Genomic DNA, 21,131 nt, shown 5'->3' with positions numbered 1-21,131 from the left:
GAATGATTATGATATTAACGTTAAAAGCATCACCGAAGAGAAATGTTATCTTCAAACTTAATATTTAATGATTATTTAGAAAGAAGTTTGATTTTCTGACGCCATTACTACTCTCACGTGACCTGTAAACTATAATAATTAAAAGAAGTTGATTCAGAAGATGATGACGTGACAGTGACTTGAAACTACATGATGTGCAAAATATATATAATACAGATATTTTACTTATATGTAAATCGTGAAAAGAGTAAATTTGTGCATGAATGAACATTTCTGACCTAATATTATCTTTAATGGTTAACTAGCCATTTTCAAAAGATATGTGTGATAAATGAATTTTATCTTTGCTTTGTTTCATGCACGTGTTATTGAAAACATAAACACATGTTAAATACTTAAAAATGAAACTTATTAAATGCATTTGGGTTGAGTCTATCCCATCGCCTCCCTCTCGGACTATAGTTTGGCTCACTTGAGTTGTAGTCTTGTCTTTAGCTGGGCCATTGTTTAATGAGCCAAATATCCATTTTGTGTGGCTGGCAGCTGAATCATGGATTATAATGGTGAAAACCGTTGCTGTTTGGGTGGAAATATGAACAAGCTTCCACATGTGGCTCCGAGGTATACAGCAGACATAAAAGACTCATCTGTGGGTCCCGACCCAGTCTCTGGGAATTACTGAATTTGACGATAATGTTGAAATAATTTCTGCACTGACTTTTATTTTGAGGGGACATTAGGCTGCTTGAGTTTCACTGATTTAAAACTCTGTTAAATCCATTAATATGTGTAAAAATACATCTCCATCCCTTCACTTGCACTTTCTCTTTTTGATTCATAACTTGCATCAACAGGTTCAGGTTGTTTTTCATCCCACATCTCAGCTCGTTGTTGTCAGCAGAGGATGCTGTCATTTCACTTGGGAGTGGTTCTACAGAATCACAATGAAGCTAGTGGTGGTGGTATTAGCAGAAGTAATGACAGCTGCAGACAGTTATCATGTTTTTTATTTCATTTATAACTTCATAAACATTTCTCATTTTATTTTCTTACAGAGGGGGGCATGATGGGAAACAAACATGGACAGGATGGAAGGCAGTGGCCGGCCACTAACCAATAACCTGCAATCAATCAATCAATCAGTCATAACAAGGTCCCAGAAGTACAAGAAGAAGAAGACAGGTCCACAAACATGCTGCAGTTACACCCGCAGAGAGGGAGAGATGCTGATGGATTCTGTTGTCATGGTAAGAGTAGTGATTGCTATGGCAACAGTATAACCAGCACCGGAGAGTGAGGCTTGGGGAACCTGAAGGTCACCATGGTAACATGCTGCTCCAGAATCCCTGCGGTTCGTCTGACAAGAAGTCAGGAAGTTAGTGCTCTGGTCAAAAAAAACAATGCAATTCCACTGCACGACATCACGGCCTCGTCCTCCTCTTATTGGTTCTTTCATTGTTGTTAGAAATATTTATATCCATATTTGGTCATGTTTATATTCCACATGCCAGAAATATCATGATTGTTGTTTCATGCATGTTTCATTCTGTTCTCATGGTCTCAAACCATAGACTGTAAATAAAGACGGAAGACATGAAAGCTCCCAAAAGTGAAGCCAAATCATCAGGACTGTCCCCTGTTGGCTGCAGTATAGGTCATAAATATAATCCCCGCCCCTCTATGTTAGCAGGTGGGACATGGACCATAGTAAAAAAGTCAAAGAACATGTTACATAAATGGTGTCTGTCATTTTAGGTTCTTATTAAACTGATGTATGTTCAAGTCTTCATGTTTCTGATAAATTTGGTTTTAATTAGTTATTTGATGCTACAAAAACGGGCTGAGATGTCGCGATGGACAGCAGAGTCCGAATTGGTTGAGTGCAGCTCTGGGTGGGACATCGATACCGTGGCTCCACTCCATGATCACTACTGGCTCTGGCTGATGATGATGTCAAAAGAACAAGACGTCAATAAATTCAAATCAAGTTTCATGTTTTCACTTCTATATTCATATTTATCCAAATCATTTTGGAGACTTGCCTCATGCTACAGCTAGCTTATGTTGTGAGAAAAGAGTCTTCCATTACCTGAACAGGTGCAACAGAGAGTAACTGGTTGTGGACTGACATGGTGTTAAGACCAAATACAACAAATAATTCAATACATATTGTAGATGTGATCAACAACTTTACCAGCTCTGAACACTGAACATCTTCAGATACATGTAGAGAAATTAAATACCCGACTGATACAACACACCACTGCTCAACTGTATCAATAACATACTGATCTGAGTCAGAACCAGTCAAGACCAGTCAGAACCAGTTAGGACCAGTCAGAAACTGCCAGAACCAATCAGCGGCGGTAAGGACCTGCCAAAACCAGTCAGAACTGGTAAGGACCAGTAAGGACAATTTGGATTTAGGACCACTGGGAACGAGTCAGGACCGGTAGGAACCGGACTCCAAATGTCTAAAAAAGTTAAATTCAAAGAAATGATGCAAAAGAAACACACAGCTCAAATCAGACTGAAAGTTGAATACATTTTTACACCTAATGACGATGAAAAAGGCTGAGTTACTGGCCACTTCCTTCCACTGAGGGAGGAGAGGGCAACACACCACTGGAGTCTGCTTTACACGGCAAAAACACGCTGTTACAAAACCAGGGCCACGCACAGACGAGCACCGCAGCAACGCAGGTAGAAGTTAAAGATGAGTTCAACATTTTGAGAAACATTCATTTCAGAACATTTTCAGTCGCATGTTTCAGATGCATCAGTTTTCATCTGTGTCCATGTCAGTCTAGCCTAGGTTAGCACAAAGACGGGAGAACCACAGAATTTGAAATGTCAGATTGTTCTTTTATCCTTTGTAGCCAACATGGCTACCATTGGAGCCCAAACCGTCTGCAGGGCTCTGGCTGTGTGGAGGAACAGCCGGGGTATAGGGAGGGGGTCACAGGAGAATAAATTATATTTACAAAAATCTTACTTTGTTTTCTTCTTGCATCAAGCAAACATCAAACACAACCCAGACTCGAAAACACAGAAATATCCAACGAGAAGTCAGATTCATCAGTTACAATAACAATATTCATAATATTCACGATTTTCACTGTCAAAACATTTTGTCCAAAAGAACGCTGCACCACCAGGGGTGAAGACGAGTCAGTTCATGTCGGCTCCCTCTAATCACTCAGTGTTTTTAACGTCCATCGGACCTGAGTCCAGTCTGGTTTCTGGTTCATATCTCCATTTTTAAAACTTCACATTAAACTCATATCACCTCCATCATCGGTGTCTTGCAGGAGCCTCACATCTCATCTTCAGTAATTCATTTTTCATTAATCAGTTTTTAATCTGGTTAATAAAGGTCAGAGAAGATTTTTTTTTTTAAAGGAAGCAGGTAAATTGTCTCTGAAATAAATTATTGTTGTCATGAGATACAAAGTAAAATGTTTAATTTGACAGATCTCATGGAATTAAAAGTTTAAATTTATTCTTTTTTCTGTCAAAATTATGGGATATTTAATGTATTTACTCTGACACTCACTATACACGTGAGACAGTAAATAGAAATTATTAAATATGTAAAAGGACGAGTGAAAATAATGAGAAGAGTTGAATCTTTTGAATTATTTCATTACTTTGATCTACATTTATTTGTACAGTTACAATAAAGCCTTTTTTAAACTTTTGTCATATCAGAAACGATGATGACATTATAAGGAGAGAATGTCTTTAATTCATGAAGTGAATATCAATAAAGTCATGTTTATTGTTTTTTTTACGCCACAAAATGTTGCAGGATGTTTGTTTAGGACACTGACGAGAACCTGCCGTACCCTGCTTCATCTGCAGAGGTGAAAGAAGTCCCTGCCTCAGAGCAGAGTTCGCTGGGAAGCGTAGTTTTGGAGGTTAGACAGCAACTGTCAGTAAGGAAAGAAAAAAGAGTTGTTTTTTTCTCCAGGAATTTTGCATAAAAAATTTAAAAATATATATATTCAGATTGCTTATACTTCATATTGAATTTCACTTTAAAAACAGGGAAGAATTTCTTTTAATCTCTTGTTTCATCATTCAAGACAGCTGGGATGGGGTCTCCCTCACTAGACTACGACTGCAGCTCTGTGACGGGACACGGACCCTGGAGTCCTGTGTCACATGACCTCAGCAAAGACCAAACCCTTCACCTGAGGCTGCCGAATTCTGATTGATGATAATTATGAATAATGATGATTTCTTTATCTGTTTCTACAAGCTATTCATTACAGTGCAGGACACACCTGTGAACCTGCCCCATGTTCTCATATATTTACATATATATATTTAAAATTCTTCAAATAACTGGGCCCTTATATCATTTATTTATATATGAATTCTCTTCTCTAAGATATTTTGCCATCATCGTGCGTGGTTAATATATAAATGTTTCCATGAGTGAAAATAAAAGACATTATATCTTTTAAAATTATTTTTGAAATGAACCGATTATTATCGGGCTCATGTTAATTCATTCTTATGACTCTGATGTTCAGATGTCGCATCACTGTGATGTTTTAATGCTGTTATTTAGCTGCCGTGTCAAAATTTAATAAATTAATCTGAATCTTTCTTTTGCTTATGGGAGGGAAAAAACTAAAACTCAAATCTCTACTCAAAAGACAAAAATCTCTTTTTGCTTCTCGATGAAAGTTTATACTGTATATGATGTATTTTATATATTAAAAGTAATACAGTTATGTTTGTTTATGTATTAACTGAACTCACTGCAGATGGAATCCTGTCAACATTTGAAATTTGCAGGACCCAAATCCACTACCAGGACAAACACTCAGACTCTGACACACTCAACAGGTTTGTAGGTGCAGTACTGTGGCCACATGGAGGCACTACATCACATGAGTGGACACACTGTTTTCTACACTCGGCCTTCACAGAGCCATTGGACGGAAGTGCTGAGGTGTTTCTGGGGGAGACTGGACTGGACTCTGTTTCACTGAGTCCAGGTCCAGGTCCATATCTAGGTCTTAGTCCCGGTCCCGGTCCTGTGTAAGTGGGTTCCACCTTGCTCAAACATTCTGTCACTGCACTGTGCAGAAAATGAGAGCATCCTCCGGCACTTTGTTGTCTTCAACAAATGGGCATTACAGATTCACTGCGTCCATTTTATATTCAACCGTCCCGGTGTAATCCCACACTCTCCTGCAGGTTTGAATGCACACTGATAAAAATAAAAAGTGTCTCGTTGTCCATTTTCTGGAGAAGTGACTGTTTGACCTAAATGTCTCCAGAGAAACTTTAAATACGTTAAATTGGTCAATTGGTTAAATTAGTAAAATGTGTTAAATTAGTTAATAGTAACTCACAGTAATCTTCTAACTGGACAACAGACAAGGACGTCCTTCAGTCAATCAGAAGACAAGTGGGGACATAGTCCGTCACTGCTGATTTAATGTGCTTTATGGTTGACTGTGAGCTCCGGCTGGCAAAATTCATTTGGGAATTTTGGGTCAGTTTCCTGAAGATGACACAAATCTGATGTCACAACTCTGGGTGGAGGCTTCTCCATTTCAACAGCAGATGGGGCTCTTGGGAACTGTAGTGTTTATAGAATCTGGGGGAACATAACTGTGTAACCATAGGCTGCACCAACCTCACCTTACAGGTGTAGCAGCGGTGAAATGAGAGAGGGGGGGACGCCATCTTGTGTCGACAGCAGCAAGGAATCATGCAGACAAAGCACGCAACTTTAAATATACAGAGGGTTCAGTGTGTGTGTGTGTGTGTGTGTGTGTGTGTGTTTGTATGTGCGTGTGTGTGTGTGAACCAGTGACGTATGCACTACTTTGTTCCGGTATCCAATAGGGATCGATCTTCATCAAAAGACCCCACCTTCTTCATCTCCATCGTTTCTTGTCCAATAGAATCACGTGTTTTCACCCTCGACAGCAGTCACAAGCTCCTCTCCCTCCTCCTCCAGACTCTCCACAATTGGCCGGTGGACCTGAGGCTCCTCCCCCCTCCCGGCCCTCGACAAGACGTCAATCCATCGCCGCTGAAGCTCCTCCCCTTCAGCGCTGAAGTACAGGGTCAGGTGACTCTGGGAGATCTTGAAGGCGTGGCGCCTCTCCAGGCGGTCACATGACTCAGGTAGAGAGACTTCGAAGCCAATCAGAGGGACGCTGCGCTGCGCTTTCACGTCCTGGTGGAGATAACATGGAAACAGACACACACATCTCTTTTCTCAGGTGTATCATGGGAATTAGACCATCGCAAAAGATGTTTTGTTTGTTGTGTCTGTTGTGTTGAGTGTGTATGTTGTCTTAAGCCATCAGACACTGTTAAAGGTTAACATACCTGTGGCGCTCCGTAGATGTAGAGCACCAGTGGCTCGTTCTCAGGAATGACAAACCAGGCTTTCTGCCAGCCCCGCCCCCCTCCTTTCTCCATGTGGTGAAGAAAACTGCAAATCACGCTGTTCTCTGCTGCCAGGGAGGCCTGTTTCTACAGCAACGAAGAGAGAGACTCAGCATTCGGGACAAAACTACAAATCGCACTGTTCTCTGCTGCCAGTGAGGCCTGTTTATTAAGCAACGAGAGACAGATCATCAATGAGTTGGTTGTAATATCAAAATTAGATGCTTCACGTTTTACATCGATGCCACAGTGATATCACACTAACCTCCAAGATTGAGCGCCTCCTCTGGATGCTGCTGGTCAGCGTGGCGGGCGAGGGCAACGCTCCCACCAGTGTGGCGTAGCAGTCGACACAAACGCGATTGGTTCGGTTGTTGTCATACGACAGACGAGCACGAAACTCTGAACATTTCCCACAAACCACCTGGTTTCAACATGGACAAAGGGACAACCACTGAGTCTAAAAAATGCCATTTTTGTTGTTATGGATTAGATGATCGTATGTGTCCGCCATCTTTACACTGTGATCTGTCCCTCTGCGGCTTCCTGCCTTGACTCTGTTTTATCATTTCCTGTTTTATTTTGAAATGACTTACCTTCTATGTCTGTTCTGGTTTGACTTCCTGTCTTAGTCTTTTTTCCCTTGTCCTGGACTAACTTAACCTACTGGACCAACTGGACTGGACGGTGAAAAGTGAAGGGCATGTGTGTTGGACGTACGTGTCCACAGGCCTTGCAGTGATGTCGTCTCTTGGTGATGGAGTTGAATGGCTCCTGACATTTCATACACAGAGTCACTTCCTTCTCTCTTATCGGAGTTGGAGCTCGTTTCCCCAGTTCCACACAGCTCTGCAGAACATGGACACAGTTACAGTGTGTGAGTGTTTGTATGTGTGTGCGTTATACCAAGTTCAGACTAAAAGACTTTCACATGAAATACATCTGTGTGCGTGCGTGTGTGCGTGTTACCGGGGAGTGAGGTGGTGTAGACTCATCATCTCGTAGTGAGCAGTTCAAATGTCTGAAGCTCTCCACCGTCTGCTCATGTCTCTGGATGGTTGCCTGGATGGCCTGAATACATTAGCACACACACAGACACACACACATTCAGTACTATTGGCTGCTGTAAACACCAAACAATATCCAAAACAGTTCCCTTCATAGATTCATGTTTTTACCACACACATTAAGATGAGGAATCAAACAGCTCTAGTATCACTGGGCTTTTAGCTGTTTTCAGAACTCTGGAAAAAGTGGAGTTTTCCTTTCACAGAACATAGGGTTAAATCCAGGTCAGACGTCATCAGGTACAGACTTTTTTTTATGCTTTCCACTCCTTTGTTGATTCCGTGGTTCGATTTTGTTATCGACATGGCCACTCTCTCGCTTTGAATTTTCTGGAAATGTTACTACAGAGTTTGCAGGAAAAGTTTGTGAAAAATGTCCAGAGCAGCTGAGTCGTACTTTTGAGTTCTTACATAAAGCCCCTCTGGACAATTGCAGACAGGGACAGACAGAGGCTAATGAGAGGACAGAGGACAGACAATGGGCCTACCTGGATCCAGTCTTTCTTCTCCTCCTCTGTCCTGCAGAGACACAATCAAACAGAAAGTCAGTCAGAAAACAGCAGGACCAGTTTCAAGTGATGAAGCACCGTCTCTGAGTTTGTACCTGGCCTGCAGCTCCAGGGACCTGTGCTTTCCAGACACCACGAACGTCCTGGGAACTGCAGCACTGCTGGTCTCCTTCAGCTGAAAGAAGGGGGACCATTATCCAAAGTGGACCCCAGAATCCTTCGTGAGCACCTCCTCCCTCTTAAAGCATGCAGGACAGACTGAAACATCTTGGGGTCACTGTCTCACCTCCATGCCATCCACATCAATGCGAGCGCGGACACCATACTTCTGACCAATCAGACGCAACTTTGGGACGCAGTACAGCAACCTGTCATTAATCTGCAGAGAGACAGAGAGAGAGAGAGTTGTGTCACATGTTACCTTCTCCACAGTGACGTCCTGTAAAACAGTGAAGGGAGCAGAGGATGGCAGACCAGTATGAGGTATCTGTCCTGCGTGGTCCCGTTCTTGTTCGACAGTTTGAGGATGTGTCCCTCTTTAATGAGCTCGTTAGTAGGGTTGACAATGTCTTCTTCTCCTCCGAGCAACTCGTACACTTTTAACAGCTTCCTCATTCGATCCTGATGGGAACAGAGACAGATTGGGAAGTATTTTACTCAAAAAAAAAATCGGAAAAACCAAGCAGCAGCTCTTTTTGACAAGCTTCACAACAAGTGAAGTGGTTTGGACTGTGGCAGACCACCAGGGTCACGGTTGACAGGAAAACTCTCCTACCATTTTCCTGATGGCGGCGTTGGAGTGTTCAGCCGCTGTGGCAATGAGCTCCAGAGACTCTGCGGAGAGAGACACGTCAGGTCAGGTGACGCTGTGAACACTACTGATGGTTTTTTGTCTCTTGACGTCGTTCAATGAAAGGATGTCAAATTCTAACCTCTGTCAGCTAATGTTAGCTGATGCCAACTGAAGTTAGCCAATGCTAACTAACAAATACATTTTGGTTTCCTTCAAAAGATAAAAGTCCTTCTTGCTTTGTTTTTGTTAGATATATGATTACCTAATAAGAATGATACTTGTTCAGCATTGATTGTGACATTTCTAACTGTTACATTGGTTTAACACTCATCATTTCTATTCAAATGGCTTTTTGGGATATTAATGGTAATTATACTTAAACTGTCCAGTTAAATCAATTCCCTTATTGGGCATTTAATGACATTCTTTTTTAAATTATAAAATCAATATCAACATTCAAGGGATTATAATAACAACAAGGAACAATTACCCTACACTATATTTGATGGGGGAGGCATTGAGGGCCCAAAAAATGTTAAGAAACACGGTCAGTTGATGATAGCTTAAGTCAGCTGATGTTGGCTGATGTGTAATGTTGGTTGCTGTTAGCTGATGTTAGCATCACTGTCACCACACTGATGTTGGATTATGGTTGTTTCTCGTACTCTGAGCGTCCCTGTGGTCCGGGGCATCCTCTGGCAGTCGGTGTAGATAATCTTTAAGCAGCAGCTCGTAGCGAGGAATCCTTTGAACTGGCTCCAACATGTGATGCTGCAGCGTCAGGTTACCACAGCGCTCCTCCCTCTGCAATACACACACATAGTCACACACTAACACACAAAATGACAACCAGGCGATTGCAGAGCGGAGCAGCGGTATTGCTGATCTGCACCTGGATCTCCTGGATGATGGTCTTGAACTGAGCCGATCTCTCCATCCAGGTGTTCACTAGCTCCAAGGCGCAGTCAAAGTTCTTCACGTACTCTCCATACATCTTCAGGAAGGGAGCCAGCTTCTGCAGGATGTCCCCGATCCGGGGGTTCAAGTCCCTGCACACAAAGGAGGAACAAAGTGAGAGTGATTCTTGAGGAGCAAAGCCAGCAGGAGAAGAAGCGGAAGAGGAGCAGAGCTGTCCTTACCACTCCTCCATCCGTTTCTGCAGCGCTGGCAGCAGGAACTGCTGATGGAAGCAGTAGATGGAGCAGATGTTGGAGAAGATTCCCTGAACGACTTCACAGGGAAAGGAGGAGCGAGACCGAGCCTCCTCCAGGAGTCTGGCACAGAAAACCTGCAGGTGGAGACCAGAGGGGAAGAGGGTGATAAACTGAACATGATGAACAGATTCATTATTTGTTCAGTTTCACAAGTGAATCCAGAAGAACAACTGTAGATATTCTAATAACTTCACCAGGGATGGACATTCAATGCAGTGAGATTTCCATGGCAACTAGTGGTGAGACACAGGCTACATCCACACTACTGTGTTTTAGTTTTAAAATACATCGCTATTGCTGTGGTTATGCCTGGCGGAGACACAACAGAGACTTTAAGAAACGTTTTTTTTTTTCAAACAACAACGCCCACGTCCTCTTCCTGTTTAATTTTGATCAGTCACTACCATAGATTTACTATTTAAAACAGTCACTACTCAGCTACCAGCAGCCGACTGCAGAGTAGACTATCTGCATCCTGTTTACACCTGAATGATCATGTGGCATGTGTTTTCAGGTGTGTTACTGTGGGCAGAGATTACTACTGATATGGAGCTAAAACGTTTGTCTGGAGGTTAATTTTCAAACGAAAACATCATTGGATACAGTATGGATGCAGCTACAAATATAACAACAAAAGACTGTGAGAAGTGGTCCAGGTTCAGATTCAGAGCAGGAAGGTTCTGAGGCCAGCAGCTTGAGGGGTAAAGCTTATCTAAGGGAGCATAGTAGGTGGCGCTTAAGCACATTAAACACTATGTGCCACTTGCCATTAGAGAAGAAGAAGAAGGTTCAGAGCAGGTGACTCACCTGGTCCAAGAGATGGAGCTTAGATACGTAGGTGATCTCAGTGTGCAGCAGCTCGTTGGCAATGTTGAAGACCCTCTGCTGGACAGACAGCTGGACAGAGACACAGAAGGTCACTGGATTTATCATGTGACACAGTTAAGATCAGCTGATCATATCCTCCTTTGCTCCGGACAGATCTGCAGCTGAGATTATTATTAGTTGATCAAATCATTTGATTTAGCCATTAATATGAATATCCAACAAAAACAATTTAGATAATGATAGTTAGATTTCCTGTAGTTGTTTGTGTCAATGAAGGCATCTCACCTCAGCAGAGTCTTGTCTGTCTGTTTTGGGCGGAGACAACACCAGTGTTAGCTCCGCCTCCTCCTCCTCGAGGTCACTGTCTCCATCCTCAGAGAAGTCCCTCCTCCTCCTTGCCGCACCCCTTACGCCCCCCTCATCCCCCTCCCCCTCACCTCCCTCCCCAGCGTATGAGGACGAGCTGGAGAGGCGGGGCAGGAGGGCGGGGCTGCAAGGATAAGCCACGCACCCGTCCTCCACGCCGGCGAAGCACAGCTCCTCGCTGTGCGATGGCGAGCTGATGCTATCAATCCCACTGTCCCGATTGGCTAGCTTCCCGTCTGTCTGCGAGGAAGGGAGCGACAGGCGCTCTGAAGGGATCTCTGATTGGTCAAGGAGCAGTGGCAGCTGTTGTTGTTGCTCTCTCATGTCAACAGCAACCACATCGTCCTCCGGATGTTTCTCTGAGGCGCTGTAACCTGACTCCATGGACAGACGCTTCTGATGGACGTCATCACCACACGCCACTGCCAGCTCTTCATCTTCATCATCATCATCATTAAGCAGTTCACTCTCCTCCTCCTCCTCACCCCCCACAGTGATGTCATGATGACCTTTGATGTCAGAGGGCAGCTTCTCATCGGGTGGGGGAGGGGTGGGGAATGATGATGATGAGGGTGGTGAAGAGGGTCGGGAGGAAGATGAGGGGGCGTCAGGAAGGCGGGGACACAGAGCACCCCCAGTGATGTCAGGTACCACGATGATCTGCTCACTGTGCACACAAAATAAACACACACAATGAACACAAAATATCAATTAAATCATAAATGATGACATCATATGATGGCACCTGTTGCTCAGTATATGAAGCGGTAGTGTAAATTGCTTTGGGTGATCGATAAGACAAGAAAAGTGTTTAATAATTACAGATAATTTACACCTTCTGAGACCAATCAGAACTCACCGCTCAAACTTCTCGATGAGTGAGAGGACACAGGTGGGGGAGGCGGTGCCGTCGGTGCGGGTGGGCGGAGTCCGCCCCCCCCTAGGGTCCGCTGGGAGGGGTCTACATGGCGGAGGAGGGGGGAGGGGCTTGTCTGGACCCCTGAGGCGTGGCTTTGACACCCCTGCCTGCTGGAGGTGGGGGGGCTTCGGGGGGACTATGGAGGGCAGGGTCACAGGTCATTTAGTGATGTAATTAATGTGTTTGATGTAAAAACGAAAATGAAAGTGAAAGTTGTTCACCTTGAGGTTTGTGTCCCTGCGGCAGTGGCCTGCTCTTGCTCGGTGGTATTATTGTTGTAGCTGGCAGCTCCGGCGGCCCCGTGTCGTTGACCAGTAGCAGCCCGTTAGCTGAGCCGCGGCGCCCTGTTAACAGAGGGCCTCCCTCCAGGGAGACGGGTCCTGGGTCTGAGCTTGGCTGCTGGGGAGCATCGGCATCCAGCGCCCCCTGATGACCGCACGGTGAGCAGGATGGCTCCAGAGAGAGACTCTTAGTCAGCAAGCTGGGACTGGAAGAGGAGGAGGGACCTGGGGGTGGGGGTAGGGGAGGACAAGTCACAATGATACAGGAGAAAGGTCACGCCCAAAGACTGGCATAATAAAAGTTCCTTGTCTTCAGTAAATTCACCAGAAACTAATAATGAACTAATCATCAGTTAAAACACTAAATTCACTGTGCCCACTTTATAGTATATGCCTGGATTTTTTTATTTCACTATGTAAAAACATTTTTATCAAATATTCAGTTTTTACAAAAAGTAGTTGATTTACATTTTTCTATTTCAAAAACTCGAACTGTATTGATTAATATTGATATGTTCTGCTGATGTCAGGGTCTTTATTCATGGTTTTATGTTTCAGGCTTGTACTGTGATAAAAACTGACTTGGCTCTCATGCTTAATCACCTCATGGGAGTTGTAGTACAGGAACTGTAACACCAAAACAAATATCTCTTTAGTCTAAAGGTCAACAAATTGAAAATAACAGAGGGTCAAAGGTCTCATCGTGGTTTCAACGTCTCAGCCTAGTTTGTTGTTTTACATGATTCCTTCTAAGGAATCAGCTGCCAGGAAGCCCTAGGATTCAGCCAATGAGCAGCAGTCCTTAACAAACCACAAACATCTCTGTCTTTGTCTCCATGTGGAATTTATTTCTGTCAGCGCCAACGACCAGAGACATCATATGGAAGCGATTACTGTGTGTGTGCAGACTGCGACCAACCAGAGTCTGCTCACATCTTTCTGCCTCAGTTGTTTTGAATGAAAATGAACTATGTGAAACATATTTCAACTTTTTTTTTATAGTAATGAATAACAGAAATCACACACACGCACGCACGAACGCATGCACACGCACACGCACACACACACACACACACACTCTCTTAATCGTTGCAACAAAGGAATCTACCAGCCATAAAGCCAGACACTAGAGAGTCCTGCAGGTCAAAGTCACCATCATCATCTTCATCATCACCATCATCACTATGACCATCATCATCATCATCACCATCTTAGGCTCACTGTGACATCAGTGAGGACTCACAGTGAGCAATGGCATCATTTCTAACTCTGGTTACATTCAATGTTCAATCTCCACACTAAGTTTACACACCGCGCGTCTCTCGTTGTAACCATGAGAGATGTCACTCGTTTGTTTCACGTCTGTTTTTTGCTGAGTAGCTGTTTTCTTTCTTCATCAGGCTCATCCTTTATTCACGATCAGACACGTGTCAGATCAATGCTGCCAAGGACACGGTTATTGATCATTCATCTCTCCTGACTGTGTGTCTGTCTGACCTCTGACCTTAGCCTCAAAGGATACAACCTCAGATGAGACTGCTCATCTGTTGGTCGATGCAGCTGTGTCCTCCAACCCATATGGTTGGGTCATTGGACATGTACCAGGTGTACTGTCATAGCAACAATAATAACTACATGGTTAAGGCCCATCCATGCACCCCTAACTACTGCTTACAGAGACACTGTGACTCTGTTGATGACTTCACCTGATTTCCTTCTTACTCCTGTGGTCATACGCTGCTATACCGACGAGCTGAGGGCCCGGTTTGACACAAGGAATCATTAAATGATCAAAATAGAGAAAAGGTAAAAATACAAATGACAAGAGATTCAAATCAACAGCCATGTGACTGTGAGGTCCACTCAGTGTATGAGAGTGTGGTGTGTGTGTGTGTGTGTGTGTGTGTGTGTGTGTGTGTGCGCGCACAGATGTGAAAATGATGGGGGAGGTCATGGGAAAACATCAACGGGCTAATGTAAAGCAGATGGTGTGTGTGTGTGTGTGTGTGTGTGTGTGTGTGTGTGTGTGTGTGTGTGTGTGTGTGCACGCGTGTCCGTGCGCATGCAGTTCCACTTATCACACTCCAGACTACATTACCCAGAATTCTTAGTATAGCTTCCAGCTTGGAATAACTGAGATATGGACGTCAGCCTAAATTCATGTGAGTCCGGTTGTAACCTCTGCCAAAGAGGATGTGTTCCGGTTTTGTTTGGCTTGTTTGTCTGTTTGACGGCAGGATCAACAAAAAAAGTTAAGGACGGATTTTCATGAAAATTGTATCAAAGATAGGTCTCCATGGTAACAGATTAAATTTTGTGAATCGGCATTCAGGAAATTTTATAGATTGAAACAGAATGTAGTTGGAACTCTGCGCTCTTCTTTAGATAGATCTAGGTAACTTACTTTGGGTGACTGGTGATAAGAAACAAATGGAGATATAGTGGGTCAGCAGCTTAATACATTGGTCTAAAAGCAATTAGGATGATATGAGTGTGGGTAGATAATTTGGTCTGAAGGATTCAGGGCAGGGGTTACCAACTGGCGGACAATAGGCATATTTTGTCATTAAAGAGATCTATCTTTTATATTATATCTTATGTATATTATCTGTTGCAATTGTCAAAAGTGGACATTTAAAACAACATTACGGGTTTGTGTTAGGTGAAAAGACAGTGACAGGAAGCCCTGCTACTTTGGTGCTCAACATGGGGCTCAATACAACCAGAAGCATGACGGATCCACAGCTGTTCAGCCATTGACCGTGCTGGCCTAAATGGTGGGGGAGATCGCAGTGATGCACCGGGAGCAGCCAGCGGTGAGCTTGAGGCCCTGCAGGTAGGAGAGGCAGTCCCAGCTACAGGAACATCTCTTCAGCCTATCAGAACTGCATTGGGTCTGCCTCCTAAGTGCTCACAAGTCTGGCCAAAACCTGCTTCTCGTCTGGTACAGCTGACCTCTGCTCCTGGTTCTCCATAGGCAGTCCAGCCGACCTCTGCCCTTTTTCTGCTGTCGGTGGTACGGCCGGCTTCTGCTCTTGGTTCTTCGTCGGCGGGTCCAACTGACTGCTGCTCCACATCTGGGGTAGGCAGCCCAGCCGACTCCTCGTCTGCGTTCGGCCCAACTCCTGCTGAGCCTCTGGAGAGACCCAGCCTTCGCCCTTGGCTTCACCGTTGGCCTCCTGCTCTCTCCTCTGCTTAACAAGCTCAGCCTTTGTCGATGAGACATGGTCACACCCACGAAAATGACAGAAACGATAGATGCAACGTCTGGAAGTCAAGCTAGCTTCCAGAGACAATAACCTGACCTCAGTGGGGGAGGAACGCAGATTTACTGGACCTCTCATAATTTTAGTTTAAGACAATTGCTGGATTAGGGTATATCAGAAGTGTGGTTGGTTGGTATGATGGTGCAAACACAGGTGGGCAGGTAATCAGTAGGTGGGTAAGTTAGGTAGATGAGTTGACTGGTAGTTAAGGTTTTGTGCTGCAGTGTTACATAAGGATAAGGAAAAAACATTTGTTCATATTTTACAAAACCTAAAGGAGGTTCTCGGAGTGACTGAGGATCTTTGAGTTGTCCTAAGGAAGGTTCAGTTCTGATTCTGCTGGTTTCTCTGGGTCATTAACAAGGTTTAAGAGGTCCTTAATGTGATTCAAGAGCTGTTAAAGGGGGATCTATTGGCTCCAGAATTGGTTCTATTAGTCCTGTGGTTCCAATGCCACCAAGGTGGTTCTTGTCATTCTTAAGGTTTTATTGGCCACTGAATGGATTATGTGGTTCCTTTAGGTGACCGTAGATGTCCCAAAGTAGGTTCTTGTAGACATTACAGAGGTTCTACAGGTTCTATAGGACCTAGAAGGGTTTGTGGAGGTGGTCCTAGTTGTCTTTTAGATGGTTTTGGTAGTTCTTTGGATGGTCCTAATCATCATTCAGGAGGTGTTAATGGTCATAGCTAAGGAGGTTCTAACAGGCCTTTAGGGTGGTTCTGGTAATCATCATGAACGTTAGGTGAAACAGAACAGAGCAGTGGCTTTGAGATGGTTGGGGAGGTTCTGTAAGTCATTTACATGGTCCTTTAGGAGGTTCTATGGGTCTTTAATCAGTATTAACAGTCATTCAGGAGATTCATGGAGGTGGTTCTGAGAGGATCTATTGTGGTTTGTCTGATCTCATGTGTTCTGCTGCATTTCGACCTGTGCTAACAGAGAACATGTAAAAAACAGGTAAAGATGGCTATTAATAGGACAGATAAGAATGAGTATTCTGTCTGCATATGAGCATTTGTCACAGTTTGGACAGACAGAACAGACACAGAACAGAACAGACGAAACAGAACGGAACAGAGAAGACAGAATGGAATAGAACAGAACAGACGGAACAGAACAGATAGAACAGAGCCCTGAATGAATTCAGTGTTCGACCTACAGACGTTATTAAGTCTGTATATTTCACCTTCATTGCTGTACCGCCATTTTAATGGTTAACATGCCGTGTGTGTGTGTGTGTGTGTGTGTGTGTGTGTGTTGGTTTGTCTCTGCAGACAGACAGACACACCCCCTCCACACACACATAGGCACACAACACACACACACAGTCTGGGCTGTAATTAGGATCCTGTCTGTGTAAAATCTGCCTGATTTTGCTGTCACGGATGATGGAATAATGAGTATCGATCGGTGACGTCAGGTGGATCATTAATACCCCAGTGTTAATCGCAGATGTGTCACGTGCCTGATCCTAGACTCACATCTGCAGCCATACTACCCTACATCCACTGCGGCGAGATGTCGGTCAGTGTGTGCGCGTGCATGCCAGATTGTGTGAGCGCGCGTATGTCATTTCCATCCCGCCGTCCTCGGGATTATTATGGTTTTATATGCAGTGACAGTCGATCATCAATCATCGTCATTCTGCTGTTTAACACGACGACAAGGAGAGGAGGGATGATACTGCAGCTGTGCGCTCGCCCGTGCGTGTGCACGCGCGCTAGTGCAGCGGTTATCAGCAGCTAGGGTATTTATGCTGTGTGTGTGTGTGTGTGCGCGCGTGTGTGAGTGAGAGAGAGCGAGAGCGCGGTGCAGACGCGCGTACACGTGTGTGTAGATGTCACTCACCCCTGATCAGGCTGCTTCTGTCCATGTACACCGCGCAACAAAACACAAATCCGGTCATTAAAGACGACGTTGGTGCGGGGAGAGAGCGGCTCTCCCGGTCCACAGCACGGAGAAGAAACCGGGTCACACACACACATATACACACGCGCGGGCGCGCGCACACACACACACACACACACACACACACACACACACACACACACTCTGAGGCACGGACCGGACCCACCGACACACCGACGGTCCGGACCCACTGCAGACCCACAGGACGGATAAGTGGGTTAGGTCCGCTCGGTTTGCTCAGTGGGCTGCCCGGTGTGTGAGCGGCAGGCGGCGGTGGCAGAGGCAGAGAGAGAGGGGGGGGGGGAGAGAGAGAGAGAGAGAGAGCGAGAGAGAGATAGAGAGACGGTATATCCTCTCTCTCTCTCTTTCCATTTTGGTTTCCTTGACAACAAATAAAGAAGATGGGGGGGTGGTATATGTGATCACATGGTTTAACACAGAAGAAACACACACACACACACACACACACACACACACACAGAGTGAGAGATGACATGTTTCCACAGTAAGACGCTTATAATGTTTTTCTGGATAAGAGTAGTCCACCTCAGCCCACAAACGGCAAGAGGTGCTGATTCTGACACACACACACACACACACACACACACACACACACACACACACACACACACACACACACACACACACACACACACACACACACACACACACACACACACACACAACCCCCTAGAGTCAGGCCTGTCAACACTGTCACTGTTACTGCTGGGTCAGTTATCAGTTAGCATTAGCACTAGCCCAGAGAGGAACATAAAGACCTTCAGCCACATGATCATAAATCCAATGACTAACTCCACTTACTGATGTCACTAAAAAAACAAACACACCCCAAGTTAACCAAGCTGCTGATTCGATCACAAACCTCCATCAAACATACCCCAGGTACTGAAGAAGCAGGGAGACTATTGCAGATGTAAATCAAACATACACCCATTTCACTAAGACAACTCCACCCCTCTGTGGTCGGGTTGAAAAACAAACGCACCCTGTTATCTGGCAGCGGAGAAGATAAATCTATAGGCTGACCTCTGACCTCACACACGCACACACACACACACACACAGCTCCCTTCCCCCCAAAGCATCGGTGAGCGACCTAGTGACCTACAGAGAGAAAAGCTTGCTCGTCCATCCTCCAGAACACTATTAATGTAGATAGAGAGACAGTGTGTGTGTGTGTGTGTGTGTGTGTGTGTAACATTTTACACACACACACACACTCACACACACACACAGACACAAGCGAGCGTGCGCACACACACGCAAAGAATCTGTCTATTTTTAACTCACAGCTCTTCATTCGTATCTGTCTCTACATGTCCTGCTGCTGAGAGGAGGGGGGTACTTTGGGGGATGAAGCTACAGGTCAGCAATCACGTCACTGTCACAACTACATGTAATTAGGACAGAGGACAGAGACAGGACACGTGTGTCATCATACAGTCCGTGTGATTCGGGTCCAGTCCCAGTGTCCACCCTCAAGGACTCACAGACTCGTTCCTAATAAGTTGGTTCGGGCTGAGGGCTGTCCCTCTGGGACATCATGTCCCTCGCTGACTTTTATAAATCACCATTGCTGCAGACTTTGAAAAAGGGAATTACTAACAGTTCATAGCGTTGCGACCACAGACTAAATAAAACATAGACGTAGTCACCGGGTCCGGAAAGGGATGCCAATGTGGAAGTGCCCCACACCTGTATTCTCTAAATTACCAGCAAAGGGCGACTCAACTGGTCTGTTTCTAAAAATTACCCTACTCTCACTTCATTTTTAACATCAGTAATCAATTTTCTGGGGAGTTTATGGTTGCAACACTGCTTCAATACAGCATGAGGCTATAGAAAGAAAATAACATCCCCTAACTGTCTAAATTAAGCCACATGTTCTGGCATCGTGAAGGTAATGTTCTGTTCCCATTTATAACATTTGGATCCCTCGCTGCCTCTCACTCAATCCCTGGAAGCTTGTTACTGATTTTATAACGCCACAGAGAGGCGACCAAATGAAATGCAGACCTTGATTAAAACGACAGATTTCTCCAGGTTTGAAAATATAAACTCTCAACTACATGTACAGTATAAGACAGGTCTGTTGTTTTGCAAGTGACAGTTTGCAAACACCTGAGGCACACCTGAGGCATGATTGGACCAGGAACCAGGGGAAAAAGGCGGCATTAAGCACCCGAGGGGCCCCGGGCCCCTGTTGACCACCAATAAACATCCGTTTCATTATTTCTCAGAATAAAAATCAGAATAACTTCTGATTAATGGATTAGTTTGTAGTTGAAAGCAGTTTCACAGTTTTCTTTGATAGAAAACATCAGTCGATTTAACCAGTCAGAGGAGAGACTGCTGCTGTCTGTACGCTAACAACAATGGCGGCTTCTGAAAGAAGAAGGTTATCAAGAGAAAAGAATGACCCTGAAGGAAAAGAAGTGTGGTTTCAGTAACAGTGGAGGAAAGATGCTTCATCCAATCTGCTGCCCAGGATTTCAGTGGAGGACCAGGACCACAGGACAGAGGTGAACCTGTTAAAGATCAACATTTCTTACTAATAGGGGATCAGTCAGATTATCTGATTGATTATCAGACAATCCAAAAAGGTGTGCAGGAAACATGGGGCTTTCGGGGCCCCTGAGGGGTCAGGGGCCTCTGGGCACTTGCCTGGTTGAGGATCGAGTCTTGGTCTGTGTTCAGACTGATTTTACTGCGTCAGTTACACACCGTTGTACAACAACAGGTCAGAGGTCAAACACTGGTTTGTATGTGTGTGTGTGTGTGTGTTTTTTTGTGTGAACCATTATGTTTCACATTAGGATTAAAGTTTGATCCACCATCTCCATCTCTATGTTTTTACCATTTACCAGAACCCGAACTAGACTCTGGTTGGTCTGTTTTCTGTCACAGCCTCCCTGAGCCTCACCACATAATCTGACAATTGTACTGTTTAAAATGACAAACTACAGAACCATGAAAAACAAAAAACGTACATACAGTACCAACATGACTGAGTATGACATCATACGACACAGACATAATGTCGCTGAACTGTTATAAAGGAGGCATCTCTCTCCCACTCACACACTCACTCAACACACAGAGCAAATGTGAGCGACTCACCTGTCCTGCAGGTGGAGCTGCTAAGTGGTGGCGTGGAGCTCAGGTGGTAGGAAAACCTCATGGTGCTGAAATGATTGGAGAAGGAGGCAGGAGGAGGAGGAGGCGGAGGAGGAGGAGGGATGCTAAGGCCCAGCAGGGAGCAGCGAGGTTGGTTCAGCTGCATGTTTAGACCTGCAAAGGTGTGTCAGTCCACACCTGGACACAGGTCAGTCAGCAGGGGAGCTCAGGTTTGCCTCAGAGTTTCTTTTCTTCCTGTTTCAGTTCGTGTTCATGTTTCCATGTTTAAAATCAGGCTCTTATTCTGAAGGGCTCAGCCACTGATCAGAGATCAGCACCAGACTCTTATACTTATTCTATTTCATTTTATTCTACTCTTTTTCAAACCTGTTCTCATTCTGTCTTTGGGTTGCTGTGAT

General features: G+C 44.7%; 1 protein-coding gene across 3 annotated transcripts; it reads right to left on the bottom strand.

Annotated features, from left to right (window-relative positions):
• Positions 1–989: 989 nt before the first annotated feature.
• fgd1 (FYVE, RhoGEF and PH domain containing 1) lies at positions 990–21,106 on the bottom strand. 3 transcript variants are annotated; one of them, XM_035645199.2, is made up of 18 exons: positions 20,716–21,106; positions 12,341–12,625; positions 12,060–12,255; positions 11,120–11,867; positions 10,814–10,903; positions 9,932–10,080; positions 9,685–9,841; positions 9,458–9,596; positions 8,775–8,833; positions 8,474–8,620; positions 8,286–8,378; positions 8,095–8,174; positions 7,979–8,009; positions 7,393–7,494; positions 7,144–7,272; positions 6,689–6,847; positions 6,364–6,510; positions 990–6,208 (listed from the first exon to the last, which is right to left on the bottom strand). In XM_035645199.2, the coding sequence occupies exons 1-18, from the start codon at positions 20,876–20,878 to the stop codon at positions 5,933–5,935; spliced, it is 3,150 nt and encodes a 1,049-aa protein (XP_035501092.1). In that variant the 5' UTR covers positions 20,879–21,106; the 3' UTR covers positions 990–5,932. The 3 variants fall into 3 exon arrangements, with proteins under 3 accessions (XP_035501092.1, XP_035501093.1, XP_035501091.2); XM_035645200.2 differs by lacking the exon at positions 20,716–21,106 and adding an exon at positions 17,516–17,869; XM_035645198.2 differs by lacking the exon at positions 20,716–21,106 and adding an exon at positions 15,356–17,463.
• Positions 21,107–21,131: the final 25 nt, after the last annotated feature.

This window comes from Scophthalmus maximus, chromosome 3 (assembly GCF_022379125.1).
Source record: "Scophthalmus maximus strain ysfricsl-2021 chromosome 3, ASM2237912v1, whole genome shotgun sequence".
Lineage (NCBI taxonomy): Eukaryota > Metazoa > Chordata > Actinopteri > Pleuronectiformes > Scophthalmidae > Scophthalmus > Scophthalmus maximus.
Note: the sequence above shows the minus strand (reverse complement) of the source record. Positions and strands in the feature narration are given on the sequence as shown.

Coding starts and splice junctions, on each gene's coding strand:
- fgd1 (XM_035645198.2), bottom strand. CDS start 15,626: ATGTCTCATCGACAAAGGCTGAGCTTGTTAAGCAGAGGAGAGAGCAGG. Junction 12,256..12,340: donor GCAGGGACACAAACCTCAAG/GTGAACAACTTT, acceptor TGCCCTCCATAG/TCCCCCCGAAGCCCCCCCAC. Junction 6,209..6,363: donor ACATCTACGGAGCGCCACAG/GTATGTTAACCT, acceptor TATCTCCACCAG/GACGTGAAAGCGCAGCGCAG.